The sequence below is a fragment of the Pipra filicauda genome, unplaced genomic scaffold, assembly GCF_003945595.2.
Source record: "Pipra filicauda isolate LSUMZ 115617 unplaced genomic scaffold, ASM394559v2 scaffold230_size2164044_pilon, whole genome shotgun sequence".
Taxonomy (NCBI): domain Eukaryota; kingdom Metazoa; phylum Chordata; class Aves; order Passeriformes; family Pipridae; genus Pipra; species Pipra filicauda.
Genome location: NW_024104344.1, coordinates 413,165 through 438,343, shown reverse-complemented (window position 1 = coordinate 438,343; position 25,179 = coordinate 413,165). Strand labels below are relative to the sequence as shown.

The 25,179-nt window shown below is 37.7% G+C and overlaps 1 protein-coding gene across 6 annotated transcripts in view; it reads left to right on the top strand.

Annotated features, from left to right (window-relative positions):
- FHOD3 (formin homology 2 domain containing 3) overlaps nucleotides 1–25,179 on the top strand; it is a 386,338-nt gene that overhangs the window by 328,450 nt on the left and 32,709 nt on the right. For all 6 annotated transcript variants that reach the window (XM_027711038.2, XM_027711032.2, XM_039381552.1 and 3 more), the window contains 4 exons: nucleotides 8,001–8,183; nucleotides 13,356–13,475; nucleotides 13,943–14,104; nucleotides 24,450–24,640. In XM_027711038.2, the coding sequence (XP_027566839.2) occupies nucleotides 8,001–8,183; nucleotides 13,356–13,475; nucleotides 13,943–14,104; nucleotides 24,450–24,640 (656 nt within the window). The remainder of the gene's footprint in view (nucleotides 1–8,000; nucleotides 8,184–13,355; nucleotides 13,476–13,942; nucleotides 14,105–24,449; nucleotides 24,641–25,179) is intronic.

The following is a 25,179-nucleotide window of genomic DNA, read 5'->3' as shown; positions in this document are numbered from 1 at the left end:
TCTGCTTTGTTTGTATCTAAGTTTGAGTAGCAATGCTGCTAATTCCTGTCGAGATTTTCAGAGTATTATCTCAAGCTAGACTGAAATACTGTGAAGCAAAAAGAACAGGCAGTGAGTTACTGGGGCTGATGCAACTCGTACAGAATTTAATAAATTTCATGCCCAGCTAGCTGTTGGAGTCATTCTAGATTGTATATCTCATTGAAAACAAATACAGTGACTAGTTCTGCTCAAAATAGCATTTCTGTGTTCCTGTTGTTTGAAGAAAAGCAGTTGGTATAAAGATTACAGATGATGTAATTTTTACCATTACATGTTTGACTTTGCAGATATTCTTACCAAGATCCAAGATGATCTCCGTTTATTATTTTTTATCAAAACATTTTTCTTCTATGAAGTGTAAAAGAAACCTGCTGCTCCCCTGTTTGTTTTTTTTCATTATAGTTGTATTAATTTCAAATTTTATTTTTTCTTTTCAATAAGCCTATATCATCTAGTAAGAGTAATCTGCACAACTACTGATCTCAACCAGTGGCTGAGCTGCAGAGATCATATATTGATTCACAGTCACCTTTTAGAGGTTTGGCACCATGTTTCATGATTTCTACCTTTCCACCTTCACTGTGTTGACTACATAAGAAGATGAAAAAAGCTTGCTGGAATGGCAATGAAGTTACCAACAGTTACATGTGAAAGAAATACCTAAGTCAAAATATTGTTCTAGCTAGAAGGCAAGGTCTTATTTATCCTTACTCAAATATAGTTTCTTCCCAAAGCTATTTTACTTATTTGCTATAATAATACTCTACTTGTATTATGAAGGTGACAGATCAATCTGAAAAGGTAATTTTTCATGACCCAGCCCATGTACCCACCACTGCAGTCAGGAGTACTAAGCTTTACAGTGTTGAAGAAGTACCCCTCCAGCCAAGCCCAGCTCACAGACTACTTAGATCTACTACTTAGATCTCAGTGCTGTAGGTAAGGTTTACATACGAAGTCCAACATAAAATACCCGATAAGAAAGGACACATCTTCATTAACACCCATGTATTGTCTCCTTTGAATTGTGTCCTTCTCTAGCTTGCTTAGCAGCAGTTCAGATGCTCTGCACAGCCCACCCTTTCCACTGCCAACATTTGTCACTGGGCTCTCCATCTGCCAACCACCTGTGGTGTCCACAGTTGTGAGTGCCTTGTACCACCACACCCTCCTTTGGGTGTCCTTCCCATTAGCTGCCAGGAACCCATAATTTCATTTGAAATATATATATGCAAGCAGCTTTCAAACTGAAGAATTCAAGAAACCAAGAAATTACACCCTGTTAGAATACTTGCCCAGTGCTAAAGAAAATGGGAGTTCTGAGGTCTATGTCCACAACTTGGTGCTAAGAATGTGAGTAATCCTACTGTGATCATTCTGGTATTTGAAATCAAAAGAAAGGACAAGTGGAGCAGAGCCCAGGTACATTGCACTTTCAGAGATGAAGCCTTCATTGACTGGGAAGGATGATTTTCATGCAGAAAAGAGCTTTTTTTCTTCAATATTTCATATTTATTCACTTATCAGGTGAAACCCTCCACTGAATTCAGTCTCCCTTTCCCAGTCTCCAAGTTACCATTTTTTCTTATAGTACGTTGTTAGAGTCAGACAGATGTTTATGGTGATATAGGGCTGGATTAAACTATGCAAAATTGGCCAGGAAGCACACAGGTCGATACAGAAATATATTGTTGTGAGTCCCACTGTTTTTGGCAGAGCCCTGCCTCAGTTTTCCATGCTACCCCTTTGGTCTACAGTGTAGACAAGCTTAGTTTCCTGTTTCTCTTTTCTGCATCTGTCCGTTCACTGGCTTTAGCCTTTGAGTTAGTTTAGAGGGGAGAGATTTTTAGAAAATTTTCTGGTTCATATCTGTGGTTCCTAAATCTTGGGAAATAATTGGTAGCGATGATAATGAATCAGTAATGATGTAAGAATCAGCTTCATTTATTAAAAAACACAGATAATAAAATATATTATTTGCTATATAATGTAATTGATAGCTTATCTATGGGTTGAATGAGGCAGGACTCGTACGCAAACAAGTTCTGCAATTGACCTAATTTAAAAATTGTATCACAGTGGATACGCAAAAGCATTTCTGCATAGTTAGTTGTCTAAAGAGATGTCACATCTAGTAAGCAGAAGAGAGAAATGTAAAGAAAGCAGGAAAAGAGATGTAATGTGTGCAGTGACAACCTAACATTCACTGCTAAAATTTCAGAGAAACTATAATTTAGGATCATCTTCAGCTTTTATCAGATCCAACACAGAGCAGAGCACCAACAGCATTAAAAGTCACCTGAGCCATCCTTTGCCTTGGCTGTGAGCTCTGTGCTATACCCTTCACTGAGGAGCATCGTCACTGTGATGCTAGTGTGTGTGTGTGGCTTTAGTTCTGCACCTTGCTGGATCAAATGGTATCTTAAAAGTGACCTTGGTGTTTTCTTTAAGGACAGTGGATTAAAGTAGTGCTGACAGTAGTTCTAGCAGCAGGGCAGTGATGCAGCAGGCTGCAGGCTCCAAGTTAGTGATAGCCTAATTCATCATCAAGTCCATAGTAACCCAGTAAACCCTCCACTACTGTTCTACATTCTGCTGAATGCTGCTGTGCTTATGGCATTAATTTTAAATGTATAATTAAGTAGAAAAAATTCCCCAGTTATTTTAAAATTCTCTATACCTAAGTATGTTATATATTTTTAGACCATGTGTTTAAAGAGGTTAGGTACCCCCGAGTTGTGAAAAAAGGCAGAAAATGGAGACATGACGCTAGAAAGGCAGATGGAGTCCACTTAGTATGCAAAGCAGGCACTGTTAAAGACGTATTTTCAAAGGAATGCACATTGTGTGTTTGCAAGCAAGCGTCAGTCCAGCTAAAAAAGATTTTGCAACCTTACATTTGCCAAAGTGTTTGTGTTTTCCTTTCTTTGAAAGCTTGGCATTCATTGTGTTCAAACAGCTTGGAACTCGCTGCAGACTAAAGAACAGCCTCCTTAGCATGGATGAGGTCTTTCTATGAGCTAAGCAAAAGAGGCAAACTTAAAATCCTGGCACCTAATTTTTATGTATCATGGGCAACTGCAAGAATGGAGTACAACAAAGCAGTCCTTGGTGCTTGTCTTTAGCAAAGGTAGTGAGTGGATCACTCTGTAAAGGGCTACTCAGTAAGGGAACAGGGATCAAAATCAAATTTAGCAGACTAAAATTAGGGTTATGCTGTGGGGAAATTAACATGAGTTGCTTTGTACTTTACAATATAGCTTTGTGATGTTATGCAATATTGATTACATTATAGGTATAGCTTTTAGTAAAACTATTTGTAATTTAAAAATCTCTCTGGGTATGATAGGCCCTCCATACTTATATTAAGTAATTTGAATTCTAGGTGTCTGGAGTGTGTAGGTAGCCCTGAGATGTAAAAAGAGGTACAAAATGAGAGCTTGGTGTTAAAAAGGCATATGGTGACATGTATAAACAAAAATCAAAATGCAATTTTTGGAAACAATTATGGTATTTACATTTTTATTCTTTTACTATTATGACCATTGACATGGTATACTGGCATTTGCAGTTTCCAATTTGTTTAGCTAATGCTTTGTAAAAGTGTGATGGGATGTTTCAAATCCCATGCTAGCTCATGTGACCTGAAAGAACACCTTTTTTTACAAGTCTAGACGGAAGAGAGAATGGCCTCAATGGTGCCTTGCTGGCTGGACACTCACAGTCAGCCTACCACTGCCCTAAGCAGTTTCAGACTCTATTTAAAAGAAAAAAACCACTCTTTCTCTCCTTGAAGCAAACCTAAACATCTTCTGCAGCTTCTGTGACCAGCAATGGCAAGTTCATATGTTTCAGTAGATAGCTGAGGAAGTGGAGTGGTGTGACTGAGGCAATGATGTCAGTTCCTGATTTACAGGGATGGCCATCAGCGTTTTAGGTGTAGCCCCTTCTCAGAACTGGATTATTTTTGGAAGAGTTGAAATAAAATTAGTGCAGGCAGCCTCACTTACTGTGAGTTCTGACCTTCAGATGCTGTTATAATTTCTTAGATTTTCTACAGGTAAGCAAACCAGCAATGTGTCTCATTAACAGCTGCCTGGGAAGCTGAAGTTTGAGAGAGCCTTTTAGGAGTTGAATTGCCTGCTGAGACCTGTCAAATATCTGATGAAATACCCACTAATACGTTTTTGGTTATACAGTTTATGAATCTGTGGGCTTCAAACTACAGAAGCTTTGGACCCAACAACAACCAGATATTTGGGTTACTAATTTTTTCCAGGCTGTCGTTCACCTGTAAGATTGGTTGAAACCAAATATGAAAGCCAAGACATCCTTGCAACCTCATCATCACTGAGAAGCCCTGATATCTCATGAAAGAGATAACTTAAGCACCTAATTTCCTCAGAGGCTCTGGGCTATTCGCAGTTGCTGGTTAGGTGCTTCCTTGCATCCCACACTGAGGCCCATGACCCTCAACCTTACGGAGTTTATAAATTTTGCCCTGTGACCATTGTAACTCTTTCTTCTTAGGAACTTTTGGAGATTATACCTTAGGATGGCAGAGTCCAGGAAGTAAGAAGTTTGATCCCTATGCTGAAAGTTCAAGCAAGTAGCTGGTTCCAGCAATCCAGCAGCAGAATAATTAGTATCCATTATCTCATGCAAAAATTACTTATTTTCCTCCATTTTTTGTGCACTACTTTTCCTCAGAATATATGACTCTGGCCCAGATGGTTGTGTGAGAATGCATGAAGGTAAAATATGCTTGTCACACATACTAGAGAATATGAGCATAGGGTTTGTTAATAACCAGTTCTTCTTTAATCGACCTGCTGGCTACCGACACCATCTCAGGTATGAGGAAAGACTGAGGTTACTGGGCCTATTTAGCCTAGAGAAGAGCAGACTGAGAGTGGAGCTTACAAAGGCCTATAAGTATGTGAAGGAAGGGTGCCAAGATGATGGAGCCAGGCTCTTCTCAGTGGTGCCAAGCAATAGGATAAGAGGCAATGGGCAGGAACTGATGCACAGGAAGTTCCTCCTAAATATGAGGAAGAACCTCTCTACTGTGTGTGTGACTGCATTGGAACAGATTACCCATAGAAGTTGTGGAGTCTTCCTCTTTGGAGATATTCAAGAACCATCTGGATGCAATTCTGCACAAAGTGCTCTAAGGATGACCGTGCTTGAACAAGGAGGTTGGACCAGATGATCCACTGTGGTCCTTTCCAACCTGACCCATTCCGTGATTCTGTGTACTGAGGAGAGTGTTATGAACTAATGATTTGACTCAAAGCTATTTGTGATTTAATGGTCACATCAGGTGCCAGTAACCTTCTGCCCTGCTGTGCTTTTATGCTATTTACTGTCGGTGATCTTTCAAAAAATAGTAGTAATAAAAATTAAAATAATAATAAAGTGACAGATGGTGTACTCATCACTTTCCAACACTGAACAAATGGCTCAAATTAGTCATAGAATGGAAATCAAGAATAGGAGCATTTTACCATTAGCTCAGGGGCACACCAAGGATGATGACCAGCAGGATCAGAATTATTTTCCCAAACAGATCAGAAGTGCTAGGGTAGGTCATTTTTATGGGGGCAGTTGCACCCTGGATGATGTGAGACCTGCCTGCAGCTCCAGTCCCATCCAGGCATGGCTTTCAGCAGCAGGGCTGATCCTCAGCAGCTGGCACCACAAGTACAGGCTCTTTTGTTTGGCATTTCTGTTTCACATACTACAGTACAGAGCACAGCATCTTTGCAGTATTTGGACTTGAATGCTTTTTGTCAGCTCCATCTATCTTGTAGTGTTTACATAAAGCTCAAGGAGGAGGAGAGTCCCTTGGGAAATAAAGCTTACTGTTTCATTCCTCTCTTGAAAATGCCCCAAAGCAGTGCAAAATCTCTGGAGTGAGGCCTCTGCCCCACCACAAAATACTTGTGGGATCCCTGGGTAGCTGCCAAAAGTCCTAGTTATTTGTAGGAGGCAATTGAGAATACTGCTGAAGTGTTAGCCTTTAAAAATGCATCAGAAGCATTTTTTCATCCATCACATGGCTATTGCTAACTCTCCATGTATGGATGTTCAATATGATCCTATTTACAAGTTGCCTGGTCTCAGCTGAGGGCGTGTTGACTTCTTCTTGCTATGGAAGAGAGAAGTAGACATTAGGAGGCCTGGCTTCTTCAAGGGACACTGCAAAACTTCTTATGAGTTTCAGAATCAGTGTCTTTTTTTTTTATTAACTTTTTTAGATGAGTATTGGTTAAGCACTGAGAAATGTCCTGAAGCAGCTACTTATAAATTTAATTTTATGTTAGGTATGACCCAAATTACAGATTTTAGCATATGTGGGTAGATGGATGCAATACACAAATGCTGTCAATTGGAACAGGTGTACATCAAGATATTTTCCAAGCAGTTATTGACAGGCTAAGGAAAAGCAGCAGAGTGTACTGAAGGGTTTTCCTCCTCTCTTTTTTTTACTTTGGATATTAATTTATTAAGATAGAGTCTTGCAGTGTCCAAGCAAGGAGGCTTTGTTTGTTGTTGTTTGTAACTGAGAGACAGAGCCAACTTAACAGAAAGAAATGCTTCTTTACTTATGTTTATGGAAGTCAGCAGAAGAAAATGGACAGCAATACAAATGGTGTGACTGAAATTATATAAGTCCTAGTTCAACAAATCTTGTTCTTCCCCTGGAAAGGTCCCTTGCTCTCCATGCTTAGCTTCAGTGCTGTACAGGCAGCCAGGGGAATTACCAGTAGTGGAAGCAGGCAGTTGTGCTGCTTTGATGAATTGGCTATTTCAGCATTGGAACAAGGCTGCAGTTTAGACTGGCAGGTCTGACAGCTCTTTGGTGTTTTTATTTTTCTCTCCTCCCCTTCAAAACAGCCTCTGTCATTATAGAAGGCTGCAGCAAAAGCATGTCATTCCTCAGATGAATAAATATAAGTTGTGTTAAAAATCTGCTTTGCTTTAAGGAGGCATTGGTAGGGTAAAGACCTCAACTTATCTGATGCTTTTATGTTATTTTGCTTTTCTTTTTTATTTTAAAATGCACTTCTTATGTTAAAAACTAATTCATGGATTTTACAGGCTTGTTTATATGTGGCAGCTTTTCTTCTCAAAGTAATACTCCCTAAGGTATTGCTTCTTAATTAAAGAGAAATTTTAAATATTTTGAGCCACACTGGCAGCAGAAATTAAAAATATTGAGATCCTTTTTCATCAAAATTTTAGACTTCTCAAATCAAAAGAGAAAAAGGCCATATGTTATGTAATGCATAATTCAGCTTTAAATTCAGTGTATGTTCCTTGGGAAGTTGTCAGTAAGGGTGAAGTTTTTAGGAGTGACCTAGTAAGCTGCAATAGTTTTCATGTTTCATAAAAAAAACCAAAACAGACAGAACAAAAAGCAAGAAATTATGGGAACAGCAAGGGACAGGAGTCCTCAAGTTATTTTTGTATAATTGCAAGTGTGCTGGAAGATTCTTCGACATTGAGGCTAAAAGAACCCTTAAAATTTAGTCTGATCTGCTATAAATGACAGGCCACAAAACTACTCTCCTTTTACCTTTGCTCCATAAGTAATTTGTAGAAAGTTGTTAAGTTTTGACTTAAACATATGAAAGCTGATGAGATCAGTCCTAACCAGTCTCCCTTTGTCTGTCCTTCAGTATTTCATCCCATAATTAGCTGTATCTACTGAGTACAGATTTTAAAAAGGCATTTTAATCAAGATATGTTTTTTAACAAACTTCAGGTGTGTGAGATGGCAGGCCTCGTTTTGCTTTCTTGCACATGGGTTAGTTCTTGGTTACTACAGTGCTGTCCTAATTTAACAGCCAGGGACTTGAGGACTTCTACTGTTGCTGCTGTGAAGTCACCCAGCATCCAATCCTCTCACACCTCTCAGCCGTGCCACTGATGCCTTTTGTCTCCCTGAACAGAAAATCCTGACCATGATCCCAACTGAGGAGGAAAAGCAAAAGATCCAGGAGGCACAGCTGGCGAATCCCGATGTCCCCCTGGGCAGCGCCGAGCAGTTCCTTCTCACCCTTTCCTCCATCAGCGAACTTTCTGCCAGGCTCCAGCTCTGGGCTTTCAAGATGGACTACGAGATAGTGGAAAAGGTGAGGGGAAGCAGGGAGGCAGGGGTGGAGACTCTTCCAAGGCTTTGCTTAATCTTCCCCTGACCTTGAATATGAGCATGTATTTTGAGGAAATGGTAAATGGGTCGCTTTTGTTTCAGTGTCCAACTAGGAAACAGCTAAAATGATCCTTCATAATCTATTCCTTCTATAAAAGAAAATGAGAGATTATGTCTTCCTTCCTTTAATTAGTAGATAATGATATTGAAACAAATAAGAGGGCTAAATCTTGACCACATCTTCTCCAGATGTTGTTATTCAGGAAATTCTTACTTCAGAGCAATGTGAATTTTTCTTTGGTCAAAGATTGAGTGAGGAGTACGGTATTCAATCTTATATTGTAAAATGAGAGTACTGATCTTCATTCATTTTAACTAAGAAAAACACAAAACCATCATCCATTAAAGGTTTTTTTTGTTTATACTTCTCAAAATTCTAAATAAAAGATAAGACATCCTTCAGGAGTGTTACGTTCAGATAAGTCACAGACAGTTGTTACCACTTTCTTCCTGGATGGCGTTCATTCAGAGAACAATATAATACTGTAATTGAGTTGTCTGTCATTAATGATGAACCACAGACAAAAATTTCGAAAAGAGAGTGTAAAATTTTGGTGCCTAGGTGAAAGAGAATGAAACTGTTTAGGCGATTTCACAGTACTTCCTGCTTTTCACAAGGTCTTTCAAAAATCTCTGCAGAGGAGCCTTCTGGCTGCTCTTCTGGTGCATACCCCATGCATTGCTCTTAAAGCAGCTCTCTCCTATATATATTAGTTTTGTACCTGCACCTGTGCACAAATTTTTGTATTGAAAGATCAGTATACCTTTGTGTGATACTCATTCTGAGAAGTGAGACATGCTTGTGAAAATGCCTTATGTTTACCTAGAAATGGTTATTTAACAAGTTGTACAAAAGCGGATTGATTTTCAGATGATACTGTCAAGATTACTCCTCTTCCACTTCATCTTCTTAGATTTTAAGAAATACAATCACACAAATATTCAGGGTTTTTTAATTATATTTTAGTCTTAGCCATTTACATTTCTGACTTGTATAACAAAATACTTGTATCCGGTATGAATACTTTCCTGCCCCCTTTTTTTTTTTTTTACTCTGGTACAGCTATTTATTCTGCTCTGAAATTACCACAAGGCTAAATTGTACCTTTCATGAAAGCCGAGTTAGCTGTAGCTGTTAATTTCTGCATGTACGTAGAATTTCTAGTGTCCTCTAAATTGAAAAGTAACATTTGAAACACTGCTAAAAGCTAAAGAAATTCTGATAGTTTTCCTGATGCTTTACCTATAATGGTTATGCCACAAAGTGAGTTAATGAGTTGCCAGCTAAAATCCATGTAGAATGGATGCTAGTACAAAATGTCTCAAATATTTAAATTACTCAAAGAAGCAATAGCTGGAGTCAAGATAGAACCAACATTTTTATCCCTGCTGAAAGGTAGATAGGACTAAGTGCAGTACTTATTATACAATGGTAGAGGAAATAACATGTGATAACTGTGATAAAATAAGAGGAGCATCTGATAAGAAGCCCATCAGACAAGCACAGATAGGACAGACAGCTTGGGTCTTCGTTGGGTGAAGAGGCAGATACAGGATCAGACATCAGGGCTACAAAAGAGAGTGAGCACCTCTCCAGTAACAAAAGGTTAAAATCAGAGTTTTAAGTTCCAGGTAACCAATAAATATACATGTTATTTAGACTGAGATAAGCACATTCAAATTTAAAAAATGAAGTAGTTTGCATTAGTGATTCTGATAATAAGAGTCCCATGAGCTGCTAATATTCTTCTGTTCTTGAAACTGTATTTTTGAAGAAGATCCATCTGCAAAAGGGGAAACCCTTTATGAAACCTAGGTGCCAAAATCACTTAACTCCACAGTTTTCGTCATTATTTTTTAGTCAAACATCTGCTTGATTTTTTTTTAATCTATTTTAAAATAAGGAAAATTCATAGCAATTCAAAATGCACTTATTGTTTATGTGACACATATATTTTATATAAGAAATTAATGAACCTTGGTATTATTTCCATGAGGCTGAAATTTTTAGATGGTCCATGATATCAACAGTGTGAAATACCTGAGTTGTTGATGTAAGACCAGGGTTCTTATACATGAGAACATACTTCTGTTCATCTGCCAAGAACAGAGTTTTGCCTAAGTAGGTCTTAGTTTCATGTCTGATAACCTGAAAGAAAAGAGCATGAATTGTTCAAGAAACAGGTTAATTGATACATTTTTATGTTCAGGAGACGCTTTCCAGGCATGATGAATGAAGTTGTCTTTCTTGGCTTGAATTTTATAACTAAAGCAAGTCAGGATATATTTGTAGGAAGCACCCTCAGAATGTGAGGGGCTGAACTGAATGAATGAATACTCATTCTTTGCTCTGTACAGAAAATAAAAAAAGAAAACTCTTTCCAAATGATTTGTTTGATAATGTGTATACTGTTTTGAAATGTTAACTTAAATGCCTACTGAGGATCATTAGTGTAACAATAATTTTTCTCACCTTTATTTTGGTATCATAGTTTAAAGGCAAAGAAAAAAGAGGTAGAGTTTCAACTTTAAAACTTGATTTTCAGACTTCTGATTGCTCTGAAAAATTACAGTGTTACTACTCATTCTTTGTACTGAGCTATTTATGATGCAAATGCTGTCAAATTTCATTATCTCAAAGAGAATTTAAAAATTGAAGAAAAAGGAATAGAAACTTTGGTTGTCCTAAATAAGATTATTTTTTTATTAAAATCACTGCAGGCAAATACATCCTTATTGCTGACAACTTTAAAGGATCATAAATTAATACAAGCGGCTGTAGAAATGAGACAAGTAGGACTGGCAAAAAAAAGGGCTTAGTTCAGTTTCTTTTTTGAGAAGAAAGATTACTCCTGACTCTAGTCTTCCTGGAGACAGTGTGCTACAGAAATAAGTGTTCAAAAAGATTGTACTTCTGAGTGATGCTTAAACTGTCTGAAAATTTTACAAAGTGCATCAGAGATTTTTAAGCTTTGCAGTATGATCTTGATACTTTTTGTTGTTTTGGAAGGATGTGTTACTTTATGCAGGCCAGTCTTGATTAAATGTAAGTACAGGAAATTACATGTTGTTCATCTCAAAGTTCCCATCCCAACCATGCTTTTTCCCCTCCCAGAAAATCATGCACATGAATTTCATAGGTGCAGGAAACTAAACTTATTACCAGTACAGCAGGTTGGTAAATGATGCATGTGTCACATTAGCTGTACAGAACATGTGTACTATGTTCTCCTTGTCCCAGGACCACTGGATTCATTGCAACCATTTAGCTGAGGTCATTTGTCTATGTGTGTCAAACATTTATTAGGCATTATCAGATGTCTTGCAGACAGAAATTCTGGACCAATTCTCAAATTTCATTCAAACATTATTTGTAGGTGAAAAAACGTGTTATCCAAGGATATGAGATATCTCTACCTTATATATCCACTCTCTTTAGGTAGAAGGTGAGTTTTATAGGAAGCAAGAATAGTTACTTTGTCTGGTTATTCAGTATCTTGCACACTATATTTTAAGTTGTTTTTTAATCCTACAATAAAGTAAGAAATAAAGAGTAATCATAAATAGGTACTAAATGCAAGAAAGTCTGAGCTCAGATAACTTGCTTGTAAATAGCTAAATGAAGGGCTCAGTATGGCCTGCTTTGGAAACCTTTTATGCCACCTTTATATTCACCTTGAAAATGTTTTAAGTTAAACTTTTAGGAATGTATTTTTATCAGGTTGAAAATTGATCCAAATAAAATAGGTCAGAAGCCTGTGCTTACATCAGAAGCAGAGCAGTTTGATTCATCCCTGTAATGCAATAAAGCAAACTGACTCAAACCTGACTTGAAAACAAGTCAAAGAATTCTGTGCAGCTGTTTCTTGATTTTAGTTCAACTTGATAAAGCCTTGGATTATTTAGCACCTCTCCTCTGATGTATAAATTACTTAGCTCACTATCCCATCTCTTCTTTTGTCTTGATTTTGCCACGTTCTTTTCAAGAGGTTAATTTTTCTGTAATGACTAGAAATGTATGTTTCATTCATCTTTTATGGTGAAATATCACTACAGTTGTTGAAGGACCCACTGTATGTCTCCAAGAGAATGAAGTTCTCAGTTATTTTGCCTCTTGGTCTAATATAACAACTTAATTGTGGCTTCTTGGCTCATAAAGAGTATGAAAAATTTGTGAGATTTGGAAAAAAGATCTCCCTGCACATGTCAGAGGAGTTGGAACTAAATGATTTTTAAGGTCTTTTCCAACACAAGCCATTCTATGATTCTGTGAAAAGAATGCTGCTCATGGATGCTTAGGATGGCATTGGGAGATAGAAACAATGTGGACTGTTACTGTGCATACAAAATAAATAGCCTTGGGCCTCACACAGAGATGTAGAAATAAGCTCTGTCAACTCAGTTACCCTCACTCTCTTCCTTTGAACTCTCTGGTGTAGTTCACTTCCCGAGGTAATGGAACAGAATTTATATTTTCAAGCCTTATCAGTTTACATACCTATACTCAGATAACATGCGTGGATGGAAGATGCATTAAGTTAAAAGATTAAAATGAAAATATTTGTAAAGCTTGATGTTTACAGCAGGGGCTTTTTTCAGTTTTAAATTTGAACAAGCACAAAATCATATCCAAAACTCAGAGATGGCCATCATTTGAAGAAAGCTGTAGGGTCAGGCTAGCAATGTCAAGTCAGTCAGATTTCCAAACTTTTTTGTTTGTTTTTCAAAGATTAGGAAAAGTAGTTTTAAGAAGCTTTTTTATCAGTTGGGGCATGGGGATGTTCATGCATCTGACTCAAATGCAGCAGCCCTTTCTTTGATTCTCTCTCCTGTTTGGAATCACAGGATAATCCCCAGGACAAGTAAGGCAATTGCATACGTAAAGGAGCAACATTAGGAAAGTATTTTATGTATTTTTTTTGCTGTCCTTGTATGTGATTTATGAGCTGGAACCTGGAAGAAAACCAGCACACATGGCCAGTTTACACTCTGCAAGACGCCAGTTCAGGAACTTTTTGCAGTAATTAATCTAAACCGTAGAATTAAAAACTAGCCAACTGCAGTCTTCACTTTCTTCTTTCTGTTCTCATGGCAGGAAGTTGCAGAACCACTGCTAGACCTGAAGGAAGGAATGGACCAACTGGAGCACAATAAAACTTTGGGATTTATCCTTTCTACTCTACTAGCTATTGGGAACTTTCTGAATGGAACCAACGTAAGCCTGCTGTCCCAGCATTTCCCCTGCAGCTTTTTCCTTCTAAAAAACAGAAGTCAAAACCATTATGATAATTGCCACACACTATTTATTTTGTACTAGAAAAGTAGTTTAGAAAATAGAGCCTGCTTTTTAATGTCTGTTAGGGTGCTTTTTGTCTCTTTCAACATAATCTGAAGGAAATGCAGAGCTAGGCACTCTTCTAGTGTAACTTCCTTAAATTTAATGTTTATGCTCCATATTCAAGTTGTGAGAACTGTGTCATGAGTCATTTCACTGCAGATGGAGTGATTTTAGGCCTAGTCTTCAGCAAGTTAAAAATTAATAAAAGCAGTAAGTTTCTTCTCCCATAGGATTCTTCTTCTTTCCCTTCTGCCCCTTCTTGGTCATCATTTTTGCCTACTAATCTGCATGTGAAGGAGTAAACATTTTTGTTTTTAATTTCCTCCCCTTTTTTCCCCTTGCAGGCCAAAGCTTTTGAGTTAAGCTACCTCGAGAAGGTTCCAGAAGTCAAGGACACAGTGCACAAACAGTCCCTCCTGCACCATGTCTGCACTATGGTGGTGGAAAAGTTCCCAGACAGCACTGATCTGTATTCAGAGATCGGGGCCATCACTAGGTCAGCCAAGGTATGTCCAGTGGGTAAATACATCTATATGTATGTTTTTATAACACCTCTTAGAAGTGAAATATTTAAGATTTCATTTTATTCTTTGATTTTTTGTTCCTCCCTGGTTGCAGCACTATTTATAAATGTGGATTCATTGTGTCATTTGCACTGAATTTCAAAGATGCCAGTACTTCCTCTTCTGAGCTTTATTTCTGCCTGTCAGATGGGTTCCCTCATCAATGCACTATTAGACAGCCATTAATTAACGACATTCTTAATGTGTGTAACTATTAGGAACTACTTTTAAGTTAAAACTTTATTTGACCAGTATCTTCAAATATATTTATTCTATGGTTTAGAGGAATCTCTTTTTTAAGGCGGATGCCTGATTGTATTTTAAGGGCAATGGACAGAATGAATTTTTTGCTAATGAAACTGTTTCCAAAATTAAAGTGTCCTTGAAATATTTCGTTTGACTCACAGAATCACAGAATGGTTGGAACTGAGAGGGACATCACCACATCATTTAGTCTAACTCCCCACTATAGCAGGTTCATCTAGAGTAGATCACGTCTAGGCGGGTTTTGAATATTCTGCAGCTGAGGGGGCTCCACAGCCTTTCTGGGCAGCCTGTTCCAGTGCTCTGTCACCCTCAAAGTAAAGAAGTTTTCTACTTTTTAATACTTGTCTTTTCTGTCCTCCTTCTGAAAATAATTTTGATTATTAAGAGTTAAGGAAAATAAATAGATATAAAGGAAACTTGTGGCAGCTCCTTTTTTCAAAAAATGGTAATCTCCTGGTTAATGCATAGGTCTGGTCAATGGCTCAATGTGGCATATAGATTATTTATTATTGCTGCTGATGATAGAAACACTGTAAAATCACTCTTGGAGCTCTCAGAGTATGAGATTTCATGAATGACCCTTAAAAATAGTACATTACTTGATTAATGTAGTAAACATGGGAGATAGCAAACATAAAATTCTGTTTAGGAGTCATTTCTCATGTGGAAGTGGAAATAATTACAGCAGATAATACTAGTAAACGTCTATTCCAGTGTCTTGATTCAGACAGTGGACAATACCAGATGCTGGAAAGATCACAGGAAGCTTTTAAGGAGGAGAGGAAGACTTCTCTTAGAAAAATGTTATTTCATGAGCCATAATTCTCATCATATGCATCAAATAGAGGAATGATTTCTTTTCCACAGGCCACCTTGTCTGGATATTGAGGGAGGGGTTGAGGGGGAGAAACAACCCTGCATAATAATTTTTTTTTTTATAACTGCAAAAATCAAATCTTATTTTGGCTCTTAGTGTGGTTCTTGTGACAATGAATTCATAATCTATTTTTGTCTACTATTGAATTTGCCAACTTCAGGATTTACTGTCTGAATATATTGAACAGTCAAAACATTTTTATCTCTCTATTTAACAGAATAACTTAGGTTGGAAAGGATCTCTGAAGGTCATCTGGTTCATCACCTTTTTCAGTGCAGGACAAAATTAAACTAGGCTGCTCAGATCCTTGTCTAAGTATTAAATGATCCTTTTACGTCTTTTTTTTTTTTGAGACCATTTCCACACTTTTCCTCCATCATACCTTTTGGAGTGGGTTAAACCACAGTAAGCACAGTATTCCAGCCTCTCCTTATAAACGTTATATGCTTACTCTGTTTGTCCGTTCTGCTTCTGCTGTCTTTTGTTAGATGTCCTGAGGTTTTCTTTGTGTTTTTTGACTTTTGCTATCCTTTGGACACCCATTTTCTTTGGGCAGTTCACAAGGACATCCAGTCAGTCTCCTGAGCTGATCAAGCAATTCAGAACTCAGCCCAATGCACAAAGGAGTCCAATACTGTCTGAAGTGTGCACTTCATTGTCTAAAGTAATGACTGTGATCTGCTGAAGCGGATTTACTGTTTATCTCTCAAACCCCTAATAATCTTCAGTCAGGACTAATCTGTAGATTTTATCCTCTCAATGTTCTTCTTTGTTTCCAGATAATTTTGAAATACAAAGTGCTAACTGTAAGACACCTTCTGTTAACCCTGTCATCAAATGAGAATCAATGTGTATTCCTTCTTTTCTTTTACTCTCTTGACCTCACACTTCATAGTCAACCTCTCATGCGGCTCTTGTAAAGATTTTGAAATCTAATTTTCTTTACTTACTCTTATCTGTCCACTATTTTATAAACATATACAGAATATAGTGGTTATTTTGATGTATTAAATTTCATGTTACTCATCCTTTCAGCCGGGTTACCAGATATAGTAATAAAACCTGGACCTCTACATCAACCTTGCTGCTTTTCTAAGGATAGGTGAAACTTTTACTATCCTCTGAGTTTCCAAATTACCAAGTGTAGTTTCATACATATTCATAGTCATTTTAACAAGTGGCTTAATTTCTGTATTTTAATTGCTGTCAGAATTCTTGTATTCTACTTGTTTACTGATGTGTAAGATATCATCCTCCTCCAACACATTTGTTTCTGCTAACAAGCTTTCAAACCTTGCTATTAGTTCACATCTATTCAAAAATATAATACAGAAAAATGAAAGCAGGAACCAGAATAGGTTTCTTCCCAACATCCTCTATGGTGAAGTTGGATGAAAAGAAACCATCTTGCTTCCTTTCTCTAACTTTTGTCTTCCTCAGTTTCTTTCATCCCCAGTGATTCCGGACCTCCTACATATTTTCTTTTTTTTATTTCATACCATAAAGGAATTTGTGGCTTTTGTTTTATATCCTTAGATATTTTCTCTTTGGATTCCAACTCTTCTCCTAGTTTTCCTCTTGTACAGCCTATGTTTAGACTGATTTATTGCCTTCAGTGAGGTTGTTTTTTCATGTTTGGAAGATTTTAACTTCTTTATGGTTTCGTTTCTAATTTAAGTGATTCTTCTCTCTTAACATTTAGGTATATTGGTTTCTCATTTTGTGCTACTTCTCTTTGTTAAGAAGTTATTTCACTGGTTTTTTTAGATTGGGACGAAGTTAATCACTAAAATGATGTTACCATAAAAGAGAAGAGCCTTTGTTTTCCAAAATCCCTACTACTGTGTATGGTGTACTCTCAAGTGAATCTTCTATTTTTCAGTTATAAAAAGTGGAAGAAAGCTTAACCCACTGCTGTCACTCATAAAAAATTTTAGGTCTAAGAGCGTGCAAAATTGAGCACAGTCTTTCAGTCTGTGGTTTGCTGATCTAGTGGCCCTGCCCAAAGCGGATGAAATTCTAAAAAGGCCAGACAAAATCACATTAAGAGAAATTATAGCCTTAACCTTCCCCATGACGCCCAAGGTCTCCCTCCTTGGGATGTTCCTGCATGTGTTATACCACTGATGGATTACTGTAACAAGCTCTATTCCCACTTGATCATAGCTACCACAAATCAAAGAGTTAGGACATGGAAGCCATCCAAGCTGCCCTTTTCAAGGGAATGTTCACAGACAAGGCGAAATCTTGGTTTAGGAAAGCTGACAGGAAAGGAGAATTAATATTTCACTGTGGATTAGGCTGTATTTTGAGCTCCATTTTGTCTACAAACATCTTTCAGAAACCACAAAGGCTACACAATTTCCATCCTGTAGATAAACAGAGATGCGCCTTTCCCTGAGATGCGCATTGTATAAGAATTTCCTGAGCCTTTGTTCCTGAAAGAAAAACCCATAAAGAAAACAGGCTGCCTCACCAAAAAGTAGTTAGAAAGACCAGAAACAAAATGGTATAGTTATTGTAAAACTTGTGGCTTTTTATTAAGGACTGAAGTCATAAATGACACCGAAAAAAGGAGGCACAAGTGAAAAAATTACAAAAAAAGTAGAATTCCATATAAATAAAAGTATAAAATCATGCATGGTGCTGATTGTTTAGTATCCCATGATTAAAATCGTGTCCTTTTTTCTTTTTTAGCATATTTAATTTTTTTCACTGAATTTGTACCAGCACTGATGTGCCTAATACTGAACGAGACCCACAGATTTCTGAAATTAAACTCAGTGTTGGTCCTAGAAGTTTCCTTAAGAAGGAGTTGCATCAGCACCACTACCTTCTCTGTTAGCAAATAAAAAATGTATCCTTATTAAAATGTTCAGCTTCTCTCTCTAACCCATAAACATTTTCCCTGTGCATCTGAAAGCTGGCCAGCTCCATAAACTAGTAATTGTCATTTTCTTCCCCTGATTTTATTTTACTTACAAGATGTCAAACTTCTGTCTGGTTTTTAACCCCTCCAGCAAGACACCTGGATTAGTTGTGGATACTAGGCAGTGGAGAAGCAGGCAGCTTTTAAAAATAAGCTATAGAAAACATTAACAACACAGGGAAAGGGGCAAGGACTGCTGATAGGAAAGAACTTAGGACGAGACTAAGGCATACACAGGGGAGAAGGAAACCTGCATCTGCCCTCCAAGGGACTTGGCAGGAAGCTATGGGGAGAAAGGAGGTGTCTGGCACAGAAGTGACATTTGGCATGCTGTAGCTTCTGCCTGATACAGTGTAAAGCAGAGAAAGGAGAAAAAATTAATAGAAAAATGCTGCCTCTTGTACTCTTTCTGTGGGGTTTGTCTTGTCTCGCTTGAGAGGAAGTATTTGTGTGCAGTTATCATTCAAGTATGTTTTCCCTACATTATTTCAAACAAAAATAAATGCCAAAAGTCAAATTATTTTCCATGGAAAAAACAAAAAAGGTTGAGGAATGCAAGGTTTTTTACAATTGTGTCATTCCTTGTGGTGCCCGCAGCAAGGACCACTGGCGCTGCCCCAGCTCCTGGCACGGGCTAGCAGGAGCAGAGGTGAAGGCAGCACAGAGTAAGGCAGATCCTGTTGGCTGCAGGGCGTACTGGGGCAAGGGGGAAGGAGCTCCATGGCAAATCAGACTTTGAGGTTCTCTCAGAAAGAGAGCAAATGAAGTTTAACACATATGCCTGACAGCACTGTAGTGTTTCAGTAACATTCCAGGTGAAATGACGACAGGAGTTGTTGCAGGTGACATAACACCATCTGAAGGGACCTACATCACCACTTTGTGGTATTGTTCCTCTTTGTCCCACATTGTGGGAACTGCCATACAGCATCTGCAAAAATATGCCTTGTTAGTGTGTTTATTGTTTAATGAACTAAAATGAAATGGAGGTATGTATATATTTGGGTAAACTCATCTGGTCATACCTCAGTAAGCACCTCTGTCCTTTAATTTTTCATTAGTGGGTTGATTTAGCTCCAAAATTGTTTTTGCAGGATGCCACTTCTTGCCCTAGAATTAGAAATTTCCGGACAGAACCTCCTTTATATTTTGCTTTCTTTCAAGAGCTGGTATCTATTGCACTTGAAATGCGTGACCCACAGTGTGCAAGTTGAACTAGCATTGGTCTTGGGATAATTCTTGTGACACTTGGTGAAGGAAGCCAGTGTGGAAATATTAGAGAAGACAGAGTTTTGAATGTATGCCACAGAAGGTTGCTGCACTCAGATGACAGTGTGTTTGCAAGGAGCAATTCTCAGAATTTCCTTTGGCGCTGAACCAACTCAGGAAAAGAGGAAGATTTCATGTTCCGTGCCAGAACGCATCCCTGTAATAATGTGAGAATGAACAGTCTGACCTTAAATTATAAACAGCTCAGACGAGGCTGTAGTCTGCTGCAGAAACTATCTTGAACTTTGAAAAGAGAAAGCTTATGTCTGTGATTATGTATATCTTTCTATGAGGTACAATAAAATAGTTGTCATTTTACTGTGAATTTAAGGCAACATTTCTCATTGTGAAAGCATCAGTCTTCTTTTTAATGCACCTTGTGACTAGGATAAAAATGCAGAGATCCAGGTCTTCCTCAGAAAATATCTGGATGTTATATGTTCACCTCTAAAAAAAACAAGCTCTAGCAATACACAATAAGTAGAGTAACAAGCAATAAAAAACAATGATGCTGTGCATATGTAATTAGTTATTTACTGACCTTCAGAATAAAGCTTTGGATACAGTGATTTTGAAAAGAAGTGCTTTTTAAGCACAAACCTCAGCTTCATCAGTTTCCATGCATCTATTTGTTTTGGAGTTTTTTACTTCAATCCAGTTGTGACATTTTTGACCCCTTTCAAGAGCTGAATGCTAGCACAGGAGGCAGGAATCATGAGTGTATTTAGGTGCAGCATCTTTGTCTTTAGGACAGTTTTGTACTCACAGTAGTGGGGGAGCTTAGCCCAAAGACTAGAGAAGATTTAGCTGGAAAAGAAAACGTGTGTGTAGAGCACATTCCAGCTGAGGGAATGCTGAAGAAAAATGACCTGTTATCTCACACTGACTACATTTGTTTGTTGTGGATGGCACTGCATACCTGGAATTGTATATGCTGCCCTAGGGAATACGTAGTGGAAGGCACTTTAGGTTTGAGCTACTGCATTTAATTCCCAATGTCACCTCAAAGCAGGCTTTCCTCTCTCTCCCAAGGAATAATAAAGAGTGCAATTCCTGTGTTGCCATGAGATATTTGGGGCCACAAAGAGAAATAACATCCCAACACAAACCCCAAAAAGATTTCCTGATACATGTCCTGCCTGAACATTTGGAGCATGGTCTAGTATTTCATGAATGAGAAAGTTTTAAACTGGTATATGCGGCAGGTGATATTAGATGGATGGGATGGAGTTGAACTTGAAAAAAATAGGCCTTTTAAAGGACCAATTTTCAGGAAACCTGAATGAGCAGGAAAGTAAATGCTCAGCCATTTGATGGTGGTGGTAGTTTTTGAGTCGGGTGAAAACTGATGAGAAGTCATTTGGGCAGTAGGTGTATCATACAGTATTGAATTCTCAGCCCAGTGGAGTAAGAAACTTGGTAGAATTCTTTTTTTGGTGGTATTGTTTATGGCAAAGTCATCTGCTGCTATGGTAGCAAGCAGTAAATAATGATATAAAGTGATTAAAATGAGTTCTGATGTTCCTGGCATGTGGCTGGAAGGTTTTATTCTTGGTCTGAGTGTCATTTGTGCAAAATATGGTGGTGCATCAAATTGAAAAATAGATTTTTATTTTTGAAGTTGCCCATTAGTGACTTAGGGCAATAGTTTGCTGAGGTTCTGTATGGCTTGTGTCACATAAATGAGTCTTTATATCCAATTTGCATATACTGTCTCTGGCTAGTCCACTCTGATGCAACAGTGTCTACAAAGGCACTTCTGAGAAGACTGAACAGTGGACCTAGCAAGCGATTTCACAGATACTAATAGTTCTGAATATTTTTCAGCTAGTGTGATTGTGAATGGAGAGGAACCTGGCAGGAGAAAGGAGAAACATGTCAAATATATCTCAGAAGCATTTAGAACGTTGCTTTTTCTAAATTGGTTTACAAATTAAAATAAACATTACTTAGTGTCTGAAAGAAAGGACATTTTTATTTTGCATAGCAGCCTAAGACAACTCATTCTTTTGCCTGAATAAAAAAAAATTATTAATTTTACAATGTGTAGCAGAAGGTAACAGAAAGCAGGGCCATTAAGCTGCATGTTTTTTGCATATATATGTACTGAGGAGGAAGAAGAAGAATACATGTTTCCACCTTCCTTCAATTCCTTGAACCAGGCACAACATCCATACACTACTGTCCAAGAAGAAAGCTGTAATGACTATTTCAGATTACTGCTTCCCTTTATTCAGGGGAGCATAGTTATAAAATAATGCCACAACAATGCTTGTCTGAGTACCTCCTATGCTGGGCTCTGCTGGAGCTACAACTCATCCAAATTCCTTCTTAGTCCCAGCATGACCCAGCTGCAGGCAAAAATTGGTGCATCTTTCCTTTCAAGACAGAAAGAATTAAAAAAAAAAAGGAATCATGTTTTTCTACCATTATACAGCATTAATTCTTTTAGTAAAGTGTTGGAAATAAGCACATAAATAAGAAAGTGCAATCCATGCTGCCTTGGGAATGCTGCGTGGACTGGCAAGGAGGTAGTATGATATTATATATGCCTTTTCGTGGTTTTTTTGTGCATAATATGTTGAATAATTGTTGTTTTTACTCCACATAAGTTCTTGTTCTCCTTATCGTAGGAAAACATAGTTGGGGGATCATTTCTCATCATTCTTGCTGTTACATTTGTATATAACACCCTAAACAGAACAACAGACCTAGAGCAGACTGAAGTGTCCACACACAAAATTGGCACTGGTGAAATATCACTTCCTGAAATATCAGATGGGGTACCTGATTATCTCTGAGAAAAATTGGACTTTTAATATTTCACATCTGGATATTTTTCTGTAACTATATTCCCTTCTGTCCACAAATCAGTGACCAAACACTAGAGAGCTGGCAGCCAGAGATTTCATGAAGATTTGGCACATTCTTACAGGCATAGTACCATTTGCCTGTGGGGAATACATAGGTACATTATCCTATATTTGATTTCCTGCTTTACTCCTTCCAGCAGTTTACAACTTCTGCTTGAGCACACCTGTGCTCCACAGAGGTTTATTCCAGGACATATCAGGTGGCATTCACCTTACTACAGTCTCCTTAGGACTTTCCCAGAGAACTGAATTTCTGTTTATGCTCAAAAAATTATTGTGTATCCCTTAGAACAACTTGTCATCCCCAGTCTCTGCAGGAACTTCCCACTCTTGTGAATGTGTTGACTGTTGGCAGATTTCAAGGGTCCGGGAATTTGCCGCGTCTTTTCCCCTCAGACTTGTTGTTCTCAAAAGATGTTTCTTGAATCCCTACAGGCCTGAATCTCTGAGCTTTTTGATAGATTAAAACTCATTCTGTTTTCAGTGAAAGCTGTCATAAAATGTCATCAATTTAAATTTCTCAGCTGCAGGGGCTGAGAGGCTTCCTCAACTAGGTTGGATAATTCTTACAAGTAAAAAGACCTAGACCTTGGCTTTTTTTTTTTCCTTAACAGGAATGCTAGTATTTTTTCCCATGTGTGTTTTAGATATACCATCTGTGGAGAGCAGCAATGTGTTTATCATCAACAGTGAAAATACTGACCTGGAAAGGACGTTTTTTTTTTTTAACATATGCATTGGTAGGGATATAAGGAAAGCAAAAACCCCACAGCTGCTCCGCCTGCAGGGCTTTTCTGAATAGCAGAATGGATCAAAGGATGTTTTTATTTCCTTGTGAAGAGGAAAAATTCATCACTTTATAAATCACAGCAAAAACAAATCAAATCAATACCAGGAGCTTTTTAATAATAATGGATTTCTTATGGCTATCCTCAGCATAGGTCTCAGCAGTGGATGATGCACACAGCTAGGAAGAATGAAATAAAACCTGTCTCTGACACTGGTTTTCATTTAGCATTAAGGAATTAACTGGGGTAAGAGACTATAACATCCCAAGCACTGATGTGTTTAGAATCCGAGAGCTACGTCTGTATTTTATAGCTTGAGTTCATTTGAACTGTGAAGTGGTATTATAAAATAGTTTTTTCCTTTCTTCAGAATTCAAGAACATGTTGGATAGTTTTATTTTTTTTCATCTGTTGTGTGCTATGTCTGTGTTGTTAATGCACTTTGTTCAGTTGTTAGCAACACATCCCAAATGTCTTCTGAAGACTATTGCGATTTGAACACCTTTTTTGGTTGATGAATAAAGGACAAGCTCTCCCTCACCTTCTATGGAATGCGTTGGCTTCTATCCTGATGAATGTTACTGTAGGATGCAATTATTTATTTTAACTGTGTTGAGAGACTTTCAAAGTCGTTACATGATCTTGTTACAAGCCAGTAAATTCGTATCATATATCAAGGGATGAAAGTTAGTACTGAGATCACTAAATAATACATACTTTCAATAAAGCTTTAAAAAATTCTGGCCTGTGAATTTTGTGATTAGAACTAGATCGTCTATTAACAAGTCAGTACATGACTAGGGAATAGATCCAAGTGCTTCCTAAAATGGAGAAGTGTTGGCGGGGTACAACAGTGAGCAGTAAACAGGGCATAAAAAGCTATGAGTAGTAGAGAAAAGGATTTAAAAAAAGAGAAGTTTTGTATTACCTCAGAAAGAATGGAGTCATGCAGTTACTTGGTGCAGACATGAAGTTATGAGCAAGGGAAAAAACACATCACAATATTTTATTGTCCCTTCTTTAGCTGTTAGGCCTGCAGGACTAAAACCAAATATATATGTGTATGGATATTTCTTTGTTTTTTCAGTTTGCCTTACCAGCATTACATGCCTAGACGCAGTGTGACAGAGAAAGCTATTTCTTATTTATTTAGTAGTAATTAATAATGTGAATTAATGTTGTGCTGCCACTATATTGACCCTTTCTTATACATACATTGCAGGTCAGATATCTAAGTGTTTTCACTTCAAGTGTTACCTTTTATTTTCCTTTGGTTTTTTTTCAGGTCGACTTTGAACAACTCCAGGAAAACCTGTGTCAGATGGAAAGACGGTGCAAAGCATCATGGGATCACCTTAAGGCTATAGCAAAACATGAAATGAAGCCAAGTCTAAAGCAAAAAATGTCTGAGTTCCTTAAAGACTGTGCAGAAAGAATCATAATCCTGAAGATTGTTCATAGAAGAATAATTAACAGGTACGGAATTACACTGAGGATAGCAATACCTTGATAGTAAATGACGTGGTAAGATTATAAATTATGACATCATAAATATGTTTTTTTAAATAAGCGTTTAATCCGCATCCCTGCAAGAAATGTCACCAGGTTGTATGTGGTGCATACTTTGGTATAGACTCCATTTAAGAAAGATCCCCACTCCAGAAATTTCTGTATTTCTGATTAAAAGAAGCAATCTTCCAGGCAGTCGTTTATTCCCAAGGTACAATAACTGGGTCTTTTAACACCTAGTCCCCAAAAGCTAGCAGCTTTATGGTTAACTTGCTATATATTCTGTTCATCCTTCAATATTTTTGAGGGGGGTTGGCTTACTGTCTGATAAACAAGAACAGACTGTAAAAAAAATGAAGTTTTAATGACAAATTTGTCATTTGTAGAAGTTGAAGCAAGTCTTGTACAATGAGTTCTTTTGTAGGCAGCATCACTCTTATTTGCAAGATCTACGACTATGTGTTTTATGGCTGTGCAGCTGAAGACAGAATTAAGATTCCTCTCCT